This window comes from Micromys minutus, assembly GCF_963924665.1.
Source record: "Micromys minutus genome assembly, chromosome: 20".
Classification (NCBI taxonomy): domain Eukaryota; kingdom Metazoa; phylum Chordata; class Mammalia; order Rodentia; family Muridae; genus Micromys; species Micromys minutus.
In genome coordinates, this window is record NC_137955.1 from 25720864 (window position 1) to 25746389 (window position 25526).

The 25526-nt window shown below is 39.7% G+C and overlaps 1 protein-coding gene across 1 annotated transcript in view; it reads left to right on the plus strand.

The window, feature by feature from the left end:
• Window positions 1-25526, plus strand: part of RANBP3L (RAN binding protein 3 like) — a 51655-nt gene that overhangs the window by 4453 nt on the left and 21676 nt on the right. The window contains exons 2-7 of the mRNA XM_080933698.1: window positions 14923-14981; window positions 15746-15785; window positions 16216-16293; window positions 16828-16902; window positions 18483-18554; window positions 19441-19583. Of these exons, the coding sequence (XP_080789824.1) occupies window positions 14923-14981; window positions 15746-15785; window positions 16216-16293; window positions 16828-16902; window positions 18483-18554; window positions 19441-19583 (467 nt within the window). The remainder of the gene's footprint in view (window positions 1-14922; window positions 14982-15745; window positions 15786-16215; window positions 16294-16827; window positions 16903-18482; window positions 18555-19440; window positions 19584-25526) is intronic.

Genomic DNA, 25526 nt, shown 5'->3' on the forward strand with positions numbered 1-25526 from the left:
TAATTTCCTAAAAGTCAAGAATTGAAAGACATCCTCAGACGCCTGGGTTTTGTTTGTTTGTTTGTTTGTTTCGTGTTTTTAATGAGAAACAGAAAGGGTTGGATTCCTTTGGGAGGAGTGGTGTGGAGGAACTGGGAGATGTTATGGGAGAGGAAAATATAATCAGAATATAGTGTTTGAAAAAAATCTATCTTCAATAAAAGAGATACAAAAAGGAAGGAAACACATACCAATACTCTCAGCCTTAAATTTGTAATCAGCACATTTTAATGATCCTACCATCCTGTAGATGAATGGCAGAGCCTGAGAATGCAAATATGTTTTTTTTCTCCCAAGGTTGATTTCAAATGTGGATTTTCTGAGGAATTAAATGTTAAAAACTAAGCTAATATTCTTTAACCCTTTGGACAGACTGTAAAATACACATTGCATTTGGATTATTATGTGTGTGCTATTTTCTTCAAATCTTCCCTAGAGCTATGTATGAATGCACTTCACTTATTACCCAGGGGACTTACGAAGTAAATGAAATAAACATAGGAGATAAAGAGGGATTGCAATAGTTACTGCACAATTATAAAGTGTAATTCCTCCAGGTGAAGTTATCATGAAACAATGTGATGGTTCTTTAAATAGTTATGTACCTCCCCCGTGGTCCTGAAACAGTGATGCTGTGCACACAGTGTGACATCGTGTAACTGACAAATAGTCAAAATGGACTCAGACTGAAGGTGGAAGGTCCACACTTACTTCTGATTTTCTGCAACCAAGAGGGAGCCTTGCAGAGACTCAAGTGACTTTTGTTCTAGCGGTGAAGTATTGCTTGTATCTATCTTCACATATTAACAGAGATAGATATGGATTACTTTTAAAGGGTTGGGAAAATGAGAAGTTTTGTGCCTGAAAGTCACTTGACTGGTGTTCATGCCTGGTGTAGGAATCTTTACCTTAATAAACTTCCCTCAGGGATAGGACGGTGGTTGATGGCTTAGTTATACAGTTTCAGTTTGTAAAGTAAAAAGAGATTTGGAAGTGTTACTTCTGAGCTGAATGCTTAAGACAAGGATAAACTTTGTATCAATATCACTAATTCTTCTGAACTGAACAGCTTGCCACAAGGATAAACTTTGTAGCAAGTATATTTCACCACATTTTTAAAAGGCCACAGTTGCTCAGGGCCACATTTATTACATATTTGAGTGCATAGTTAAAAAAATCAAAGAAACAAATGTTTGTTTTTCTGGTCTGGAGAATAAAGCTATAAGGAAGTAATCTGCTCATCCTTGGTTCTCAGAAGCTACTTTCTGGAAAAAAATGAAATTGACAAACCTCCCAACACTAATTGGTAAAATAAAAATCAAAATACTCAGAATAGAAATGAGCTTTCTTAACCTGATGATAGCAGAAACATTTATAAGACAAGCAACTTTAGTGTCACGGGACAATAGAAGACAAGAGACTTGCCTTCTGAAGAACTGAGGATGCTCACTGTTTCCACTCCTAGTCAACATGATGGTGAAGGTTCTAGCCAGTGCACTAAGTTTCCTTGGAAGAAATAAAAGGTTTACATATTAGAGAAAATTTGAAGTGATTTTACTAAGAGGCAATGGAAAAACCCCAAAGATAATCAGGAATAACACATCAACACACAAAGTGAATTTTAATATGCATATTAAAAATATGTATTTAAAATACTATAGCATAATATATGTGCAGATTAAGCCAATAAAATGTATAAAGCCTGCATGTTTAAACAAGGGCAAGAGAAACAATAGGACACAGAAGCATAAAAGAAAACATCTGTCTTTGGGGACTGGAGACAGCTAGTTGGTAAAAATGCTTGCTGTGAAAATATGAGTACTAAGTTCAGACCTCAGCACCTATGTACAAAGCAGAGTGTGGTTTGTAGGTGTGTACATATGTATATGTAGGTGTGTGTATATAGGTCTATGTATATGTGTATATATATGCATGCATGAATATATATACAGGTATACATACATAGGTAAAGATATAAAGACATATAGGGATATATATAGGAATATATGTATATATGTATATATAATATTTTATATGTACATATACATACACACATATCCTAGCACTGTGGACAAAGAAAGAAGTATCCCTCAGCTTTCTGGCCAACAGCCTAGTTCAAAAAGAGACCCTGATTCAAGGGAGTAAGCACTCTCTCCCTCTCTTTCCCCCTCGTCCTCTCCCTCCCCCCCTCTTTTGTGTGTGAGGACATGCATATGTCATGGCTCACATAATGGGTGTTACTATTCTTCTTCCTCCATGTGGTTGGAATTGAACTCAAGTCATCAGGCTTAGCAGCCAGTGTCTTTACCTCCTGGGCCATCTCACCACCCCGTACATGGTTTTCGACAAATATCTCAACTCAAACAGGACAAATGGTTGGTTTTTTTTTTTTTCTGTGATAATTCTATGACAAATATGAGAACATATTACTAAGAAAATAAAGTTCAAAAGCCATTTTCAATAAAAGTTAGTTTGTGATGGTATGTAATATACTACTATAATATAAAAACTGAAACAATGTATGAAGTTTTTAGATGAAAGTGTAAAAAAAAAAAATGTCCCAAGCATTAGACTAGACAGTTTTTCATGACAGGCATGAAAATCAGTAAGCTATAAAAGTATGTAAATTAGTTTTTCAGCACTATAACTGTCTTTTCTTTAAAAGATACTACGAAGAGGAGAGACTAGAAAAAAAAAACAATTGTCCCACACATACACACAATTTCTAGACAAAATAGTAGAGTTAGGCACTCTTACAACTCAATGAAAATAGTTTGATTTAAAATGTGAACCAATGGTCTGATACACATTTCTAAAATCAAATAGCCAATAAGTAGATGTAAAAGGCCTGACATTGTTCTTTCTTAAAACGATATGAAACAGCGCCACCATAGGGCATTACAGTGAACACCATAGTTTGAATTTGGAAAGTCATCAGGTTCTTGTGTTAAAGCCTGCTAAGCTGGTGCAGTACCACTGGGAGGCCTAATGGTTGTGAAGCAAATGCCCCTGGAGAAGGTAGTGAGTCTCTTGCCCCTTTTCTCTTCTTTTTAAAGTTTTTGACCGTGGAGTGAGTGGGTTCGCTGTCCTATGTTCTCCCACAGTGATGTGCCAACACAGGCCCAGAATGACAGGATGAACTGACCATGAACTTAAACTTCTCAGACTGTGATCCAGAGTGCATTTTTTCCCTCTTTCTATGTGGGTCATTGGAGATATTTTGTCACATGGAAATTATCATGGAAAGATAACTAATGTAACCACTGTGGTTAAAATTTAAATTACTGATGATAGGACATTTGAAGGATGTGGAGAACTCTCCTGTGCTGCTGGGAAGTGGTTTAACTAGTTTGAAAATTGGGTCAGCAGTTTGTTTAAACAGTTAACCCCAGGAACCATTACTTCTATTGAGAAGTATGAAATGGACACATGCATATAGCAGATTTTATTCATAAATGGCCGTACGTAGATACGCACACTGTGTCTATTCATAGGCTGGAATATCATTCAGTAGAAAGAAACAAATCACCAAAATACACAACCATGAAGGTGAGTCTCAGGAAAAGCTATTTTAAGTTAAAATAAGCCAGTCCCCCAAAATCTATGATGCATTATTCTAGCTACACGAAATTTAAAACAAAAGTAGGTCACAGTGACAGAAGTCACAACAATTGTTTCCAAGGTGAGGAAAGTATTCACACAGGACATGAGGGGCCTTCTTGGGTAGAGGACATGACATTAGGACAGAGGTTTGATTACACAAGAACATGAATGTATCAAAATTTACCCATGTGTCTTACGATATGTGATTTTCTTCTATTTTGTTAAGTGTGAGATTGTCTGGGAGGCTTTCCTCTTCAAAGCTGCCTTCAGGCTTCTAATAGCAACTCCGGGGCATGATGAAGGGACAGGAGTGTCTTTGTAAATTTTAACTGCTTGCCCAAGGAGCAAGAACATCATGGTGTCCTAATGGGAAGGCAGCCACAGCTCAGCTCAGGAAGTATCAGGCCTTCAGTATGAAGTGTGGGTCATTACCTATGTAAGCTAATCATTACTATCACTTTGTTGTTAAAATTATCCCTGAAGCTTAGAACTCCCATATTAATAACTCAGTTCCCTAAAATTATCAGATTAACAAGACTGACACAGAATAAAGGAAAGTATGCTAAGTAAGCACCCCTGTGCCACAGCTTGGGCTGGGAGTGCAAATCATGTGATAAGCCTGAACAACGTCTTCCAACTCTGTTCTCTGAATCCCCCAAAAGTAGTTAGCGAGAGACCTTAGTGGTTTTTAGGTCTTGCATAGAACATTGTTTAGAACCAGTGGCTTCTCTGCAGTTTTTGTTGTCATTTGTTGTTGTTTATATAAAATCCATGTAAGGTGTCTTATGAAGATTCTTGAAGCCAAAAGGTACTATTTCGTGACCTTCCCCCGCCCCACTCAACTCCTTCCTCTTGCTAAAACTCACAAAGGGCTCCATTCAATCTATTAAACAGATGTGTTCTGAACCTCTGCCATGGATGAAGTGCTCTGTTAAGATTCCGGAGAGCAAAGCATTCAGGACTTCCTGCCCACAAGGTGCCACTGTCTGACAGGCAGAAGGGCAGACAGTAAAGAAAAGGAAAATTTGTTTAAAAAAACCAACTTAGTGTAAGTGGTTCCACTGAAGAGGGATAAAAGGTAGAATAGAGAGAAGATAGTGACATAGCAGAGTGTGCTCCAGGAAGGCCTCCGTAAGAGGAATGTGAAGAGAACTGCAGGACATGGGGGAGAAACCTGTGGGACACCGGGCTCATAGCCCTCTCCGTCCAGTTCGGTGCAGATGCAGACTGCGAGGCTCATGATTCAGACTCTGCATGTGATTTTCGTTCTTGATTCACTCGCTTCAATACAACATCACTGAGTTGTTGCTTTTATGTCCCAAGGAATGATTATCTACACATCTACGATAGATGTCATTATAAATTTAGCATAACAGGGGTAAAGAGCACACGGAGCAAACCAGAACATTTACGAGAATATCTGAGCGTATCTTGGAGACTGTCCCATCACAGCTGCATTGACTGGTAGTTCCCAACCTGGGGCCTGCGCTAGCACTTGAGAGCCAGAGGCAGAAGGATTGCAAGTTCCAGGCCAGCCTTGGCTACAAAGCAAGACTTGTCTCACTGCCTGGAAGACACTTGCTTAACTTGGTGGCTGGTGCCCTTAATCAGTTTGTGATTCGGTTGTTTCAGATAGGTTGTTATTAGGCCACCAGTTAAATTCTATTTGGATTTTGAACCACATCCAACTGATTTTAGGAGGGCGATTTTCAGTCTGAACAAAGTCAGAAAGAAAATGCAGCTGTGTCAGTACAGATGCATGGTTTCTGAGCCCGCAACCTGTTGGTTAGGCTAGCAGTGTTGTTTGATGCTGAGATCCCATGTCTTGTACATTTTATAAAGTATTAAGCTAAGGAATACAGCATTAAAAAAAAAAAAACTGGGGTGATGACTTGAGAGATGTGGTTCTGATTTTTTGGTTAAACAAACCCTCAATATCCAAAGCTACAAATGTAAAAGGCTAAATCTCTGTCACCACTAAGGTTCACCTGTTGTTTCTGACAGAGCTGGAGACTTAGGCAAGTGCTGCACAGCAGGAATCTAGCCCTAGGCCCAGCTTTCTTTTTTAAATGTAAACAGGATACCGTGTTTCAAGTGTTGGGTCAGCCTTTGTATTAAATCATTAACTTGATCTCAGGTTTTAATCACGGTCTTGGCAAAAAAAGATTTACACCTGAGTTGCTTTTGAATTAAGTCAATGGGCAGATCTAGCAAAATACAAAACGTCAGGATTTAAAATGAACGAAAACTTTATGAATTGCAAAGCTCCATCCCTTCTATCCATCCTCCAGACACTCCACCTGCCAGGCATGGACACGACAGCCAAAGGCCACAGGAATATGATCTAGACTTTCAACCAGGGACAATAACCCGGAGGGATTTGTACAACGAGCTGCTGAAGTAATTGGCACCCACACTTGTCTTCTGAGAGAATTTGTAAGAAGTTGGGATATGCTAGGCATCGTGGCACGCCCTGTGAAGAGTAACCAAGCTCAAAGTAGGCCTGGCCTAAGAGCCAGTTCTGTCAAGGGCAGCCTGGACAACTTAGTGAAATCTTGTCTCAAAGTTAAGAAAAAATGGAAAGAATAGAAAAGAAAAGAAAGGAAAAGAACAGAAAGGAAATATAAGTCGTAGAATACTAGTTACTCTGCAAACATTAAGCCCTAGGCTAGTCCATAGAACAGCCAACAACAACAACAGAAAACATCTAAGTTTTAAGACGGGCAGGGACATTGCCATCTAAGGACAAAGAGTGAAGTAAGAAAAAGGTTGAAATGTCGCCAGTTGACCAATTCAGTTTGGGGTTGGCTGTGTTACCTTTAGTCCTCTGCAGAGAAATGTGATTGCAGACAGATGTGGGGGGCAGGGGTGGCAAGACATATACCAGCACTACTGACTGACCCCCCCCTTTATTAACAAGACAACATTTTTTAAAAATAAGGTGCTTCATTTCCAAACATGGGTAGAGTTAAGGTATTTTTCACAAGAACAGAATGGCTATCATTAGCTAAGGAGAATAACTATTCTGGTTGCGAAGAAACAACCCAGGCTTGGAGGGTCTTTTAGGAAGCAAGTCTAGCTGCAACCTTCTTTCTACTACACTTTGTGAATCATTTTCACACTTTCACCATTTTTTTTTGCTCTCTTTGATTTTTTGCTACGCTCTTTGATCACAACAGGCAAAATTAACCCTTAATAAATAAATAAATATATTTTCTAAATTTTTCTTTCAAGCTATTGGCATTCATAAACCACTGCATATCTAGGCTTCAAAGATCACTCGTGTCCCCTGACATGACCCAACACAAGTCTCAAACAAGGATTGAGAACTTGCTTCAAGTCATGGTTAGGACAAAGAACAACATCGGTGTACAGCCATACGAAAACTGTCACCACAGATTGAGAGGGAACTGAAAATGAGGTAACTGGAAATGTATTGCCTTTGAAAAGTACCAGAACTTAGGGACCAGTGTGTGACTTGGTGGTTAAGTTAACCGAGCATGAACAAGGCCATAGGTTCAGTCCTCAGCCCTGCATACATAGAAGAAAATAGACTTGACATATAATTCTAATATTATGCATGGAGATGAGTGTATGAAAGCAGGAGAAAGGAGAAATGACAAGAAGGTGGGAGGTAACACATGGATGTTAGAAGTGTAGAGTCAAAGGCATCACAGAAATGAGGAGGAAAACAAAGTCCTGATTTAAATACCCACCAATGATTAAAAATACAATTGTATTATATAATATAATGTAGTTAATGCCACAGTGCACTCCTAAAATAAAGTTGTAAATGCTCTGTTATATACAACGGAGAGAAGAGTGGGGGGAGGGAGAGGAGGGGGTGGAGAGAGAGAGGGAGAGAAGGAGGGAGAAAACTAAGCACTATTCAGCCTTTGCTGCTACATAGATGAAGACATTATACTAGGTGAACTCAGCTAAATATAAAAAGACAAATATTGAGTCAGAGAGACAGTTCAGCAGGTAAAGACATTTGCCACCAAGTCTGATGGTGATCTGAATTCTCTTTCTGGAACCCAGATGGTGGTGAAAGAAAAACAACTCCCCTAAGTTGTCCCCTGACCTCCCTGTGTACACTGTGCTATGCACACACACACACTCGCAATCTAATTTTAAAAATAAAAGTTTGAAGTCAAATATTGAATCTTCCATTTATGTGAAGTATGTGGAACTTTCAAAGTCCAAAAGTAAAGGATAGGTTCTAGGGCTAGGTGAGCAGCGTGTGAAACAAGCAAGGTTAACCAATTGCAAGGTCTCGGGAAAGGCTGATGGTGCGGCTCTGGGCACGATTGTGGTCAATGCTTTGCGATGCCGAGATTGTGGTTAATGCCATTTTGTAGCCTCAAGAGAGGTGGATAGATTTTAGAAACTGGAGAAAGTCGCATTTATTATTTTCACCCTGTGTTTTGTGAATCCATGAAGGAATTCAAAAACTGAATCTCTCTCCCCAAGTAGAAGAATCCGATACAGGAATATATAGTAACCTATCGGTAATCCTTTAGAATAGCGATTTTATTGTTATGAAGAAGATACTTTTGTATCAAAATTATCTGCTGAATTTTAACAGTAAATGCTGGTGGATAATTACTTTGAGATTAACTTGAAGGATAAGGCGCTTCAAACTCGGATGCCTGCTCAGGACACATCTTCAATGTCCTGTGAAACCTAGACTGTGCTTTGCTCCTCTCCTCAGCATATGTGAGGATTCATGTCCAGTAGATGGAGCTTTTTCACACTCTGAGCTATTCCTTGGGGGAAGTGTGTGACTTACAAATTCTGTCAAATGAAATTGCCAAATGATACTGGTTGACCACGCATATCCCAGGCCACATTCTACATCTCTATTAGCCCTTGGGCCCAAACAAGAAAAGGGAGGAGAGAGAGAGAAGGAGAGGGGAAGGGGGATAGGGGGATAGGGGGAGGGGAGAGGGATGGAGGGGGTGTGTCATGGGGGAGAGCTGATCACTCGGGAATCATCACTCCAGAAGCCCACATATGCTCTGATAAACATGGTTAAGACTACGGGTACCCTTCCCACAGAACCACACAGTGATCTTATTAATAATAAAATACCACCTCCAAACTATGGAGAGATGGGTGTATTCTTGACAATAGTCACACATTCTTCTGTTACTGCTTTGCCAGTGGCTGAGCCCATTGACATGAGGCTTAGCATCGTCAGCATCACCATGTCCTTTACCTGCAGACTCTCTGGAACAAACCTCCTTCGAGTCAGAATATGAACACATAGCTACAAGTAAGACTCCTTTTGTATAACTCAGAAGGTGAAAAATGAATGTGTAGGAACGCACATGCAGTATTGAATCACGTTCCCACCAGGCTTGCCCAGGTCCAAGGAAGCAGGAAAGATCCATTCTACCCAGCCATACCACCCTGACGAAACAGCTGTCGTAGAGCTTACGGTGGAAGCCCACACGGAGTCTGGACAGATACAAAAGCTGGTAGATTTGGAATCAGCTATGAACGTGGAACCTTAGGTACTCTCTGTGTGATGTCGGCATATGACATGATCTTAAAGTCTTAATTCCTTTGTGGATAAAGGGAATAATAAGTCACTCCTGAAGAGTATGTCATTGTAATAAGAACGGAAACATTTCTTATAAGCCAGGCACTGTGTCCAGTGGTCACCATAGTAACCTTCCTTAATCATTACTACTCAGTGAGGCATTATGATCCCATTTCACAGATGAGGAGGTCTAGTCAGAGAAGCTAATGAGCTTCTCAAAGTCACACAGCAAATTGAGGAAGGCAAACTTGGCCTCTATCTTCTCAAAGCACAGGCTTCTAAAATCAGTACTTTCTGGCTCCTAGGAATCGTTTATTTGCCAAATAGAAATATATTGAAATGTGCTTCTCAGTAGCTAAAATATGATGCAAATGTGTAAGTCTTTGTATTATGCCCGTGCATAAAAGCAGAACTCAGCAAGGTCTAATGTCCACAGTGCTTGTTGGGGTCATATCCAGTTAAACATTCCACAAGGCAAACGGAGAAGACAAGTCAGGACTTGCATATGCGTCTCGTATGTCAGTCACTGCCTTGAAGGGGGAAGGGAGAAAGGAAATTATCCAAGCAGCAGTCTCTTGACATTGAAACATGCAGTGCAGTATGTTGTGACAGCCATGAAAAATAGAATTTACTGAAAATAAACATCTTTAAATTTATTAGGAAGTAAACCTAAAGAAATAAGGATCATTTTACATTCTCATCGGTTCATTGCCAGACATTTTACTTTTTATTTTTTTATTGAAAACAGATATTTTTAAAATATAAAATACAATATATTCTGACGATGGTTTTACCTCTCTATTCCTCCCGGATCTTCCCCACCCACCCAAATATTTCTTTCATCTTTCCTTAGGATACAAATAGGCATCTAAAAGAAAAATAAGTATAAAATAAACTTGGAACTGCTCTTCCAGAAATCCTGAGTTCAATATCCAGCAACCACATGGTGGCTCACAACCATCTGTAGTGGGATCTGACGCCCTCTTTTGGCACAGAGGTGTACATACGGATAACACATTCATACATAAAATAAGTCTTTAAAAAAGACACACACACATATGCATACACACACACACACACACACACACACACACACACACACACACACATATATATATATATATATATATATATATATATATATATATATATATATATATATATATATATATATGCAAAGGTACTATAAGGGAAAAAAAAAATACAAAGCCCTGACTAGGCATTATGAGACAAAGAACCTCCAAAAATGTCAATGAGTTCCTTTTATGCTGACCACTTAGCCACTGGGCCTGTCGTCTGCCTTAAGAGTGGTTTGTAAACCTAGTTTGTACACTCCACTAGAGAGAACGAATTTTTCACTTGCAAACAGTTATTGGTTGGAGATGCGTCTGGATTGGGGATGTGGCCTTATGTCCACTTCCCTTTCCCTGGACTTCGTCAGGCCCAGACCTCTGCAGATTCCATGCAAGCTGCCACAGTCTCTGTGAGCTAATACATGCGCAGACCCTGCTGTTTTTAGATGACCTTGTTCCCTTAGGATCCCCCAACCACGCTGGGTCTTAAAATCCTTTCCACGTTCTTTTCCACATGGTTCCCTGGGCCTTGAGGGGTGGGATTTGAAGGAGACTTTCCTCTTAGGACCAAGTATTCCAAGGGTTCCTATTCTGCGTACTTCCCTTGGTGGCTGTAATTCTCCGTGTTTGTTCCAATCGACAGCAGGAGGAGCGTCTCTCAAGATGGCTGACCTAGGGATACATTAGAATGCTAGAAGTCCGGAAATGACTTAGTAGTCGGGGGAGGGGGCAGTATTTCTCACTTGATTCTCTCCAGTAAATATTCCTCAGAACTGAATTCAAATTAAGAATGGCTAGGTTTCTGACAGCTGTTTGTAATAAAAACAGAAAGTGGTACTTAAAGTTGTAGAATTATATAAACAAGAGAAAGAGGTCCCCCCCCCCTTTTTTTAGTAGACGTCTGCATGTCTCACACTCGGTTGATATTTATAATACACAAATTGTTTATAATTTTAGCTGCTAGGGGCAGGAGAGCTATTCACTGAGCTGGCACTTTCTGAGTCTGCCTAAAACCCTGCTGTGCAGATTGACTGATTTCACTCCGGGGTCCTGTCATTCTTCCTTAGAGCCAGAGCAAAACTTCTCATAAAATAGAACCGAGAGTTCATCGTCATAGTGAGTCATGATGAGCCGAGATTCTGTGGTCCCATCTTCCTCACCTGTGGAGGCGTGGCCTCAAACAGCATCATGAACAAACAAAACCAACCAAACAACAACAACAAAACAAAACAAAACAAACAAACAAATGAAACCTTTCCAGGGTTCCACTCAGTAATTGAAATCACCTGCTATGATTTGTCCGCTCTTCCTAAAGATGTAATGATTTTTCACATTTGACACTTCAAATGTTTTAAATTCCTTTTGAAGAATCTTAGGACTGTCACGGATGCTTTTGGTGAAATGTGTGCTTCCAGGCTAATTTCGCAGAAACATATTAATTAGTGTTTCATAATTTTACGCAGTGGCATTTAAATTTTTATGAAAAAAAAAAAACGGGCAAATTCCAGGCATATTTTTAAACCAGCAAACAAACTTTTACATCTTAAAGGAAATCATGAAAATCTAAATGACTAGTTTCAATATCAGTAGTTACATTTCAATATCCTCAATATAGATACTTCTTTTAAAATCAATTAGAGTGCCCTGTGGATTTACACTGGATCATAATCAGTCTTAGTGTATGGTTTGAATGACGTAATTTACATTCAAATTAATTGCCAACCTTCTCAGCATGTCCCACAGAGTTACTGACTCCTGGAGTCTCTACTGATACCTTTAAGAATTTGACCTTGATTGAAAAAAATATCTGGTGTTCTTCAAGACTTCTTGAATGACTTACTTATCAAGAAAGCATGTAACGTACAGATTTTAGCTTACGATTTGCGTCTCTAGTAGACTCAGGCCAATGCTGCTGGTTTATCTTGACCACATCTTTGTTCATGTATGCATGTGTATGTGATGCTTCTGTAGAGTATGTGCATGAATGTGTGTGCACATGGAGGGCAGAGACAGGCTCAACTGTTCCTTGTCTTCCACTGGGTCTTTTGTTGTTCACTGTGACATACATCACATACATCATGTTAGCTCGCCACAAACTTCCAAGAATGATCTTGTCTCTGACTCCCATCTTCTTATAGGAGTGAGGGGATTACAACTGGCTTTGGGTCCTCAGGATCCAGCCTCAGACCTGTGACAAGCAATTGACTCCTTCAGCCATCTCCCCAGCCCAAGCCTGACATTTTGAGGAGCAAGTGTTTCTAAGACAGCTTCTGGCTACAGCTTGAATATAAAACCACATTGGTGTTAAACTGTTTGAAAAGAAGGGGGAAGGGAGGCAGAAGAAAACTCAGGGAAAGAATAAGAAAGTTAGTGAGAAGAAAATGATGCTATTTTGGGAAGCAGTGAGGGACCTACTTCCGCCAGAGCCACCACAAAGTAGCACATCCACTGCTGACAACGTAGGGCCCAGAGGAGGGGAGGAGTCCAGTGAGTGTCTTCTGTGCAACCTGTGACCTCATGCATTGATTGGTTCACGGTCACACGGAGACGTAACACAGCAGGAACAGAAGTACATAAGAACTGAAGAGTGTATCTCAATGGGTGGAAAAAGAAGTTATTTTGATTCAACTGGTTCCTGAGGAATAACTAGAGTTAGTGTGGTGGAGTCTTAGACACTGTCTCACTCCTTCTCTTTTGGTGTTTATAAGGTGTGATGTGTGATAGATTCTCAGAATTTCTCAGCTGGAGCTCTATTAGGTTCAGGGATGTTTGCATCTGATGCATTAGTGCATCAGAGCACACCACTGACAGTATGTTAATAATGACTGCTCAGAGGACGTAGGTGTGAAATTGATGGTGTGGTGGTTTGAACATGAATGGCCTCCATAGGTTCATAGATTTGGATGTTAGGAAAGGAGGGAAGGAAGAAGGAAGGAAGAGAGGGAGGAAGGAAGAAAGAAGGAGGGGAAGAAGGGTTAGGGAGAAGACTAAGAGGAGAGATAAATAAGACTTATGGGGTTTTATGTATTTTGTAATATTGTGTAAGACTAATCTTTAACACAAATATTAACAGCACAGTTAGTACAGGGCACCTCCAGTGAAGAAAATTCGAGTTTGGGGATAATTTTGTAGTGCATGCCTGCCTCTCGTGCTCCTTGGCTGATTGATTTGTTCTGAGACAGAGTCTCCATTCTCCAAATTCCTCAGGTGGAGTTTATTAGGCTCAAGAATACAAATTCCAACATCCATGCGTGAAAAGCACATGCTAAGACAATATACTGATAATGATCTCACAAGTCTCTTGCCTCTGCTGAGGTAGAAGCATGAACCACTGTGCCCAGTCACATATACACTGGGGTACAATGCAACTAGAACTATTCTCAGATGAGATTTTTTTTTACCCATTGAAACTTTTATTCTAAAAGATTTCCTAAGCCCTGTCCTGATGAGATTCTAAACAAGGGCAATTATGTTGCGTTTTCTTTAAACTCCTATGGCATGATTTTGTTGTGGTGGTGCTTTTGTGATACTTGGAGTTGAACCTACAATCCGAGCATCTTAATTTAAAGCAGTGATTCTCAACCTTCCTAACACTGCCAACCATCTGATACAGTTTCTCGTGTTATGGTGACCCTCCCCCCAACCATAAAATTATTTTTGTTTCGACTTCATAGCTGTGATTTTGTCACTGTTGCGGATTATAGTGTGAATGTGTTTGAAGATAGAGATTTATCAAAGGGGTTGTGACACACAGGTTGAGAACCACTGGTTTAAAGAGATCATCTTTCTCCTTATCTACTTGGTACTGCCATTTCCCCAGTATCCTTTCCATTATTACCTGTATCTATCAGCAATCGTTAGGATTTTACTAAAAGTTGAGTGTTGTAGATACTTTTCTGTTCTGTGCTAAAATACCATGATCAAGGTAACTTATAAAAGAAGGCATTTAATTTAGTTAATGGTTTCAGGTTAGAGTCCAGGATGGTAGAGCAAAGAAACATCCACAAATCCAAGACAGAGACAAAGAATGAGGGAGGGAGGGAAAGAGTGAGGGAGGGAGGGATGTTTGGGAAAGTTAGGAATAGCACCATTCTTTTGAATCCTCAAAACCCACTGGCTTAGTTAAAGTTACTGTTGCTGTGAAGAGATACTATACTTCCTTCCAATTTATAAAGGAAGACATTTAATTGAGGATTTGCACAGTTTCAAAGGGTTGGTACATGATCACCACAGTAAGGAGCATGGTTACAGACATTGTGTTGGAGCAGTAGGAGAGAGCTTCATCTTCATTGGCAGGCAGCAAAGAGGGAGAAAGTGAGAGAGAGAAAGAGACAGACAGGCACACAGACAGATATACAGAGACAGAGAAAAACAGAGACAGTCAAACAGAGATAGACAAAGACAGACAACAAAGAGAGAAAGAGAGAGAGACAGAGACAATGGGCTGACAAGTCCACACATCCTAATCCTTCAGAAACATTTCACCAACTGGGACCAAATATTTAAACATATTCTTCTAAGGGGGCTATTATCATTCAAATTACTATGACAGGAAAATTGCAAAAACCAACAAACTTTATTGAAGTATTTTTAGGTACCATTAGAAATGTCAATGTGCCTTTTTTTTTTTTTTTTTTTGACTGTTTCTTTCTCTTACAGAAAAATATGTCATTGCTCAACCAATATTTGTTTTTGAAAAAGGAGAACACAATTTTAAGGTAAGACCAGGATATTTTGGTGCTGATAAACAATACTTTAAGGAGGTATTTATAGTAAGATATGGCAGCTGCATGAGGTTGTCTAGTTCTCCACAGAATGTTCTCGTAGTTGGGATTCAGGAACATCAGTTTGGTTAAAATCTCTAGCTGATGAGTAAAGGGATCTATGTAAAGCAAGATGCTTATTTATAGTGATTTTAAAAGGTTCGGGGACAGAAAGAGATTAGGATGGTTAAGACCTCCTTTGTTCCTCACTCCCCAAAAAGCCTTAAATGGGGTATAAAAAACCCAGTGTGCAATTCGATACTAGTTTGAAGGGCTTAAAGAATCTATGTGATGTTGAGGCATCTCCCTGGAACCATGGGATTGGAGGATCAGCTGAACCCACCTAACTATGGTTTTCCTTCTCACATGCAGTCATTAACAAACAACTCACATGATCAGCTAAAGGAAGCTCAACCTCATTCCACATCAAGCACTGCAGAATCCAGAGACAAGGTGCCTCAAAAAAAAAAAAAAAAAAAAAAAAAAAAAAAGCATTCAAAACAGGTGTTTAGAAGTGATTCTGTAGTCATTGAAACCTGTAACCACTGGGCTAGACTTCCCTGTGGTTGTGTTCTTGGTGAGACTATGGTGTGTTGCTTTGTCCTTGTGAGCTGAAAAGCTCTGGCTCCTGAAAGTTCCCTTAATACAGAAGGAGTGTGGAAAATTGATGCAAAGCCAGAAAATACTCATCCTTCACTGGGAGGTTTATGTCTTTTCAGAGACCGGCAGAAGACAGTCTGGACGAGACAGCAGAGCTTGGTAATGAATTACATTCTGGTTTGCACAACACAAACCCTGATGTTTATTAAAAAAAAGAAAAAGCACAAGCACAGATGCTATGAAACTTAATGGTTTTCTTTGCTTCTTAAGGACACACGGGTTGACCTTTGATTTTAAAGATGGCAGGCAGATACCCGAGAACACTGATGAGAGCACAGAGCCTCTGAGTTTCTGCAGAACTTTGGAATGTGAATAGTTTCCTGCAGAAGACTCATTTCTACCTGTTCCGTGCTAATATGAGACACCCGTGGGCTTATAATCACCTTAACATCCCTAATACTTAACTCTGGCTTTCTAGAATCAGTATGTTGTAAAATGCTGGCCTACGCAATAAAAGGATTGATTGATTTTTCTACTGTACTGTGTGTTGTTTTAAACAACGTTACCATTCCCATTAAATTTCTTTCAGAATTCACAGGTTTCTTGAGGAAGCGTGTAAGGTCTTCATCTGTCACGCTTCATACTGCAGATTCTCAGTCTCTAGGAGGTAGGTATAGTTTTGGCTATTATGGTGAGTGTGAAATTATAAAACAAACAAGCGAACTAACCCCTTTCAACTGGCCGTTTAAACGTAAGCACCTACAAAACAAGAACATACGGGCACTTTAAGAAGAACCTTATTACACATTGTCATCTGAGCCAGTTGAGAACACAGCTTGCCCATCTGTACATCAATGTACCCCAGTGCTCCTCTGCCCAATGTGTTTAACAACCCTTGGGCTTTGCAAAGCAGCTGTTTATGTACATATCTCCATCCCCTATGGGTTCACAGGTGGCGTTCTGTGCCTAAAAGAATGTCTAATAGACAGTCAGCATTGACAAAATATTTACTGAGTTGAATAAAAATAAAGTTAATTTATGATTTCCAAAGTCAGTCTCTGTTTTGGTTGCTAAAAATGAAAAAAAAATTCTTTTTCTGTTTAAATTGGGCATCTGAATTTTACTCCAAAAAACAGAATTCCAATCAAACTAGACAAAAGACCCACTTCCTTAATGACCTGCATTTACAATCTGCTTTTAGTTGCAGCCTTGTCTCCCACTCGCCTGAGGTCCTTGTCATTCACTGACGCTCCAACCTTCCCTCCCTCCGGGCCAGGTAATGACAGACTGCTAAAACCTCATTCCTTACACTCTGATGCCTCAGAAACCACTCTTATCACTGATGAGTTTTCTTTCTTAGGCATCATAGGATGCTAATTGTTCGAGCAACAAATGAGAGAAAGACCACAGTTAAGCATGAAGAGGGCTACCTGCAAATCTCACAATCCCAGACAGGGTAGTTTATTCTGGGCAAAAAGTTTAAACTTGGCATATTTTAGGACTACATATATGAAATAAACAGATGCCTACATTTAAAGAAAAATGCTGTTACGCACTGTGTGCTGAGTCAGTTGAGAATTTAGTTTGCTTTCTTTCTATATCATAGGCCTTCAGGAATTCTCTTCATAATAGGTCTTACAGACTTTGTGCCAGAAGCATTACTTTATGGAAGGCAAATCCACAAAGTAAAATGGTTTTCTTCTCTTTATTTAGTATTGCCCACAAATATAGCTTATACAGTATTCAAAATATAGCCATGCTTTTGATTCATGTTCTGAGGCTTAGAATATGATTCTTAGAGTTCAACTAATGAAATGTTGTTTTTGGTTACTTGAAATTTATAATGCTTTGCCAATTATACGATTTTATCATGCTGAAATGACACAACAAAATGAGTGGCACTATCTTCATATTTAACAGTGATTTGCGTTCTTGGGTATTTTTTATTTGTACGGAACAATCAACAGCATGTTCCAGTGTTTATCATTATAAAATTTGTTTGCTATCTATCATCTACCTATCATCTATCTGTCCATTTATTTATCTATCAATCATCTATCTACCTATATTTGTTTATCCATCTATCAACCATTTGTCTATCAATCATCTACCCATATCTATTTATCTATCTGCAGTTTTCAAACCAATGAATCCATATTAATATAATAATGGTTACAATCATAACTGTGCAACAGTGTATCAGACACTTTCTGGTCACAGAAGAGATATCTCTTAGTTCAGTCTTTCAGAACCCATATGGCAGGCTGTATAAGAGAAATGGGGGGACGTCTTGCCCAGGTGTGGCACTGCCCAAAGCGTGCTGGACCCTCCCGCATCAATAATCAGAAAAAGGTCCCGAAGACTTGCCTAAAGGCCTTTTTTCCCCCAGTTGATATTCCCTCTTCCAAAATGGCTCTAGCGTGTGTCAAGTTGATAACAAACAAACAAACAAACAAACTAATCAGCATAGTTGCCATCTTAATTCTCTTCCGAATATCATTTTTAAAAGGCGTGAGGGATCTGTTATTAGTCTTGTAGCATTCTCTGAGAGGAATGCATACGCACACAGGATTCATTATGACTTCCGGGTTTGTAATCTGAGAGTGTCTTAGGCACACTATTTAATTATTATAAATAAGATTATCTCATATATCAAAGGTCTAAGTTCAGACTTTTTGAGAGTTGAGCGGAAGTAGGTAGCAAATCCACTCTGAACCGGCTCTCCAAGGAGCACCACTTCCTAGCCTCCTTGGTGCCAATAGCGACATCTACTGGTGATTCCCGTGCAGGCCTTTTCTCCAAAGTGTAAACTTTGACAGTCTTCAAAGATTTTTTATTTATTTTTCTTTCTTATAGTGAGGAAAAACAATGTTTTTATGACATCACGTCTGCTGCAAAGGAATGGTGACATGAACAACGTAGAGCAAGGTATGAATATGCAGTTTCAAGAACCTCCAAAATTCTACATCTCATCATGTATTATTTATTTATCCATCCACCCATCCCTCCATCCATCCACCATCCATCCATCCATACATCCCTCTATCCATCCATCCATCCCTCCATCCATCCATCCATTCATCCATCCATCCATCCATCCATCCATCCATCCATCCATCCATCCATCCATCCATCCATCCATCCACTTACTTACTTACTTAGTTGAGGCACAAGGGAAACTTCGTTAAAATTAGGAGAAGAACAACAGTCCGGCAAGCTGTATAACCCCCACAGCTGCTTGGAAAAGAGAAGGGGACAGAGCCGTGCCCTTGAGGCTGGTGTGAAGGTCAAGACACCTGGTGGAAGAACAGTCACATGGAGGGGAGGGACGCTTTAAAAAAAGAGTAAGGAAGCTCAGAACACTGGTGGAAACCCAAAGTTTGAAGGGAGGCATATTTACAGAAGAGATAGAAATAAATGCTAAAATTTTCTAAATAATTTAGAGAAGTAGGCGGACTTAGGTATGACCTTATACGCTGCAGTCCATAGCTTCTGCTTACCATGCATGTTTTAATATCTCCCTCTCCTTCCCCGTCTCTTTTCCCTCCCCTCCTTTGTTTATGGGGGGGTTGTAGGCAGGATAGAGTGCTAGAACACGAAGGATAAAAATATTTGATTAGACAAGTCACATAATCAAAAGAAACACGTATTTGTCAAACGCTAGGCAAAAGGTGTGTAGTGGGCAGTTCACTGGCTGCACTTTGATTAGTCTCTGAAAATTTAGTTGTGATATTTTTTTAAGCATCATTTAAAAATCGGGGCAGAGGAACATTTCACTAACAATTTATTAATCTTTTCATTCCGCTCTCTCAAGGTCCTCCCATGAGACTTTCGGAACATATTCTAAGACCGGCTGTTCTTCAGCCATCTCAGACTCAGAGCTGTCAAAAACAAGGCACAGCATCTGGGCCTGGTGCCTCGAAATCCTGCACAACTATGGGAAATGCCGAGCACAAGGTGAGAAAACCCGCAGTGATAGAAGAACACTCCAGCGTTCCTGGTAGTCGGTATGAAATGAGAGAGTGCTCCCCGGTCTAGATTCCGTACCCAGAAGAACGGTGGGTGGGGTAGCAGATCTTGAGAGCTTCCAGAGACAGGTAGGAAGTCTCTCCTCTGAACACTGAATCCCTGTTCTGCGAGCTTTCCTAAGGCAAGAGCCCTTGTGCGGGGCATGCAGATGTGGGGCTCCAGAATGTTCTGCGGCTATGGCTCTAGCTGTGGTACTCAGGAGGAATGGGACACAGCTTACATGGTGGCGATTTGAGTTCTTCCAGCAGCCAGTTATCTTCTTTTTTTTTTTTAACTTTATTTTAAAAAACAAAGGTAAATGTACAGATTTTTAAGCATTTTTGCATAAAAGTATACGAACACATTTTTATAAGGTTGTAATTAAGTATTTGTGGGTACATATACATACACATATGTATATATGTAACCATAATATAGGAAAAGAGGTTATTAATTTGAGAAGATGGGAGAGAAACTGGGGGGGGGTTTAGGAAAAAAGGGGGATGTGATACAGTTCTATTTTAATTAAAATATATCTTTTTTTTTCTTTTTTTTTTTTCTTGATCTTCACACAGTCTGTGGGTTGTTTCTGGGGTGTTCAGGGCTTTCTGAAGTTAGTATCCCATTATCAGCGACTGTATATTATGCCTGTTCTTTTGTGACTGGGTTACCTCACTCAAGATGATATTCTCTAGATGCATTCATTTTCTTGTGAATTTCATTAGGCCATTGTTTCTGATGGCTAAGTAGTACTCCATTGTGTAAATGTACCACAATTTTTGTATTCATTCATCTACTGAAGGACATCTGGGTTCTTTCCAGCTTCTGGCTATTATAAATAGAGCTTCTATGAACATTGTGGTGCATGTATCTTTGCTGTATATTGAGGTGTCTCTGGGGTATATGCCCAGAAGTAGAATAACTGGGTCTTCTGGTAGTACTATGTCCATTTTTCTGAGGAACAACCAGACTGATTTCCAGAGTGGTTGTATCAGTTTACAACCCCACCAGCAGTGGAGAAGTGTTCCTCTTTCTCCACATCCTCACCAGCATCTATTGTCATCTGAGTTTTGGATCTTGGCCAATCTGACTGGTGTGAGGTGGAATCTCAGGGTTGTTTTGATTTGCATTTCCCTGATGGCTAAGGATGTTGAGCACTTTCTTAGATGTTTCTCAGCCATTCCATATTCCTCAATTGAGAAATTTTTGCTTAAGTCTGTACCCCATTTTTTAATAGGGTTGTTTGATTCTCTGGTATCTTGCTTTTTGAGTTCTTTGTATACCTTGGATATTAGGCCTCTATCTGATGTGGGGTTGGTAAAGATCTTTTCCCACTCCGTTGGCTGCCGTTTTGTTTTCATGATAGTGTCTTTAGCCTTACAGAAACTTTGCAATCTCATTAAGTCCCATTTGTCAATCTTTGACATTAGACCTCAAGCTATTGGTGTTCTGTTCAGGAAATTTTTCTCTGTGCCTATGAGTTCTAAGGTTTCCCCTACTTTCTCATCTAATAGTTTCAGTGTACCTGGTTTAATGTGGAGATCTTTGATCCACTTGCACTTGAGCTTTGTACAAGGAGATAAGAAAGGGTCGATTTGCATTCTTCTGCATGCTGAGTGCCAGTTGGACCAACCCCATTTGTTGAATAGGCTGTCCTTTTTCCATTGAATGTTTACAGCTCCTTTGTCAAAAATCAGTTGACCATATACGTGAGGGCTCATTTCTGGATCTTCTATTCTATTCCATTGATCCACGTGCCTATTTCTGTACCAGTACCATGCAGTTTTCAGCACAACTGCCTTGGAATATAGCTTGAGGTCAGGGGTAGTGATTCCCGCAGATGTTTTCTTGTTGTTGAGGATGGATTTCGCTATTCTAGGTCTTTTGTTATTCCAGATAAAATTGCACATTGCTCTTTCCAACTCAGTGAAGGACTGGGTTGGAATTTTGATGGAGATTGCATTGAATCTGTAGATTGCTTTTGGTAAGATGGCCATTTTTAAAATGTTAATCCTTCCAATCCATGCGCATTTTCTGAGATCTTCCTCAATTTCCAGAGACCCTACAAGGAAAGAGAACCTCAGATCAATTTCACTTATGAACATTGATGCAAAAATACTCAACAAAATCCTTGCAAACCGAATCCAAGAACACACCAAAACGATCATTCACCATGATCAAGTAGGCTTCATCCCTGGCATGCAGGGATGGTTTAACATATGGAAATCCATCAATGTAATCCACCATATAAACAAACTCAAAGAAAAAAACCACATGGTCATCTCACTAGATGCTGAGAAAGCATTTGACAATATTCAACACCCCTTCATGTTAAAAGTCTTAGAAAGAACAGGAATCAAAGGACATACCTAAACATAATAAAAGCAATATACAGCAAGCCAACAGCCAACATCAAACTTAACAGTGGAAAACTTGAAGCAATCCCACTAAAATCAGGGTCTCGACAAGGCTGCCCACTCTCCCCCTACCTATTCTACATAGTACTGGAAGTCCTGGCCGGAGCAATTAGACAGCAAAAGAAAATCAAAGGGATGCAAATTGGAAAGGAAGAAATAAAAACATCACTATTTGCAGATGACATGATAGTGTACTTAAGCGACCTTACAAATTCCACCAGAGAACTCCTACAGCTGATAAACAAGTTCAGCAAAGTGGCTGGATATAAAATTAACTAACACAAATCAGTAGTCTTTCTATATTCAAAGGACAAACATGTGGAGAAAGAAATTAGGGAAAAGATACCCTTCACAATAGTCACAAAAACTATGAAATACCTTGGCATGACTCTAACTAAGCAAGTGAAGGACCTGTATGACAAGAACTTCAAGCCAGTTATCTTCAAAAGCTTGAGGTTGTTCGACTGGTTTGGTTTTCCCTGAACACAATGACAGTGAGACACAGAAAGTGAAATATACCAGCCCTTTTGATTAAGGGAGAAATTGGACCGGAAGTAGTCTCACTCAGAAACTACCTACTTTTATCCAAACCAGACACCCAACACTATACTTATCAGTGAAAAAAAGGGACTAAAACGTGGTCAGCAGTTTCCAAAACTGTAATGCTTCGAAACCCTCTTCTTCCTAAGATATGATTTCCTGAGGCCCATTGTGATTTTTAATAATGATTTAATCAATTATTCATGGAAGGTGACAAGTGGTTTATAAGGCAAAACATAGCCTTAATTATAGAATAATTTAGATGTAAATTTCAATTAATTTTAAATTTAGATTACTAAAACTTTTCTTTTTAAAACTTTTATTAGGTACTCTCTGTATTTACATTTGAAATGTTATCCTCTTTGCCCATTCCACTCCCATCCCCCCTCCCCCTAGTGAAAGGTGCACTAGCTCCCAATCACCCTCTCCACCTCAGTGCCTTGGCATCCCCCTATATTGGGAAAACGTGCTCTCCCGGGACCAAAGGCCTCTCCTTACATTGAAGCCAGACACTGCTATTCTCCACTGCATATGGGACTGGAGCCATGGGCCTCTCAAAGTGTGCTCAATGGTTGGTGTTCTAGCCCATGGGAGCTATGGAGGATTTGGTTGATCCATAATGCTGTTCTTCCCATGAGACAGAAACCTCCTTCAGCTCCTTCATCTGCCCTGCCCCCAGCACTCTCACTGGGTTTCCCATGCTCAGTCTGATGATTAGCTGCAAGCATGCTCAGCTGCATGACTCTGGCAGAGCCTGTGAGGAGGCGCCCCATCTGGTTCCTGCTAGAAAGCACCTCCCAGCATCAGCTATAGTGCTTGGGCCCAATGGCTGCACAAGAAGTAGATCCCCAAGTGAGGCAGCCCCTGAATGATCCCCTCTTCAATCCCTTATCTTCCACTTAATTATGTACCTCTTCCTCTCTTCTAAGAAGGACTGAGGCTTCCGAATTTTGGCCTTCCTTCTTTTTGAGCTTCATAAGGTCTGTGAAGTGTTTCTTGGGTATTCAGAGCTTTCTGGGGCTAGTATCCAATTATCAGTGATTGTCTATCATGTGTGTTCTTTTGTGACTGGGTTACCTCACTCAGGATGATATTCTCTAGTTCCATCCATTTGCCTAGGAATTTCTAAAGTCCTTGTTTTTAATAGCTGAGTAGTACTCCATTGTGTAAATGTACCACACTTTCTGAATCCATTCCTCTGTGGAAGCACATCTGAGTTTTTTCCTGCTTCTGGCTATTGTAAATAAGGTTGCTATAAACATGGTTGAGCATATGTCCTTATTATATGTTGGAACATCTTTGGGGTATATGCCCAGGAGTGGTATAGCTGGTTCTTCAGGTAGTACTATGTCCAATTTTCTGAGGAACCACAAGACTGATTTCCAGAGTGGTAATATCAATTTACAATCTCACCAACAGTGGAGGAGTGTTCCTCTTTTTCCACAACCTTGCCAGCATCTACTGTCATCTGAGTTTTTAATCTTAGCCATTCTAACTGGTATGATGTGGAATCTCAGGGTTGTTTTGATTTGCATGTCCCTGATGACTAAGGATGTTGAGCATTTCTTTAGGTGCTTTTCAGCCATTCAATATTCTTCAGTTGAGAATTCTTTGTTTAGCTCTGCACCTCATTTTTAAATAGGATTATTTAATTCTCAAGAGTCTAACTTTTTTAGTTCTTTGTATATATTGGATATTAGACATCTGTCAAATGTGAGATTGGTAAAGATCCTTTTTTAGTCTGTTGGCTGCCATTTTGTTTTCTTGACAGTGTCCTTAGTCTTACAAAAACATTGCAATTGCATGAGGTCTCATTTGCTGATTCTTGATCTTAGATCATAGGTCACTGGTGTTCTGTTCAGGAAATTTTCCTCTGTGCCTATGTGTTCTAAGATTTTCCCCATTTTCTCTTCTAATAGTTTCAGTGTACCAGGTTTTATGTGAAGATCTTTGATCCACTTGCACTTGAGCTTTGTACAAGGAGATAAGAAAGGGTCGATTTGCATTCTTCTGCATGCTGAGTGCCAGTTGGACCAACCCCATTTGTTGAATAGGCTGTCCTTTTTCCATTGAATGTTTACAGCTCCTTTGTCAAAGATCAAGTGACCTCAGGTGTGTGGGTTCATTTCTGGGTCTTCAATGATGTTCCACTGATCTACCTGCCTATCTCTATACTGATACCATTTGGTTTTTATCACAATTGATCTGTAATATAACTTGGTGATTCCTGCAGAAGTTTTCTTGTTGTTGAGAATAGATTTTGCTATCCTAGGTTTTTTGTTATTCCATATGAATTTGCAAATTGCTTTTTCCAACTCTATGAAGAATTAAGTAGGAATTTTGATAGTGATTACATTGAATCTGTAGATTGATTTTGGTAAGATGGCCATTTTTACTATGTTGATACTGCCAATCCATGAGCTTGGGATATCTTTCCATCTTCTGAGATCATCTTCAATTTTCTTCTTCAGAGATTTGAAGTTCTTGTCATACAGATATTTCACTTGCTTAGCTAGGATTGCCCCAAGGTATTTCATATTTGTTTATGATTATTGTAACGGATATCTTTCCCCTAATTTCTTCCAAGCATGTTTATCCTTTGAGTAGAAGAAGGCTACTGATTTGTTTGAGCTGATTTTATATCCAGCCACTTTGCTGAAGTTGTTTATCAGATTAAAAGTTCTCTGGTGGAATTTTTGGGGTCACTTAAGTATACTATCATATCATCGGCAAATAGTGATATTTTTGACTTCTTCCTTTTCAACTTGTATCACGTTGCCTTCCTATTGTTCTGGCCAGGACTTCCAGAACTATATTGGAGGAGAGAGTGGGCAGCCTTCTAGTCCCTGATTTTAGTGAGATTGCTTCAAGTTTCACACCATTTAGTTTGATGTTGGCTACTGATTTGCTGTATATTGCTTTTACTATTTTTAGG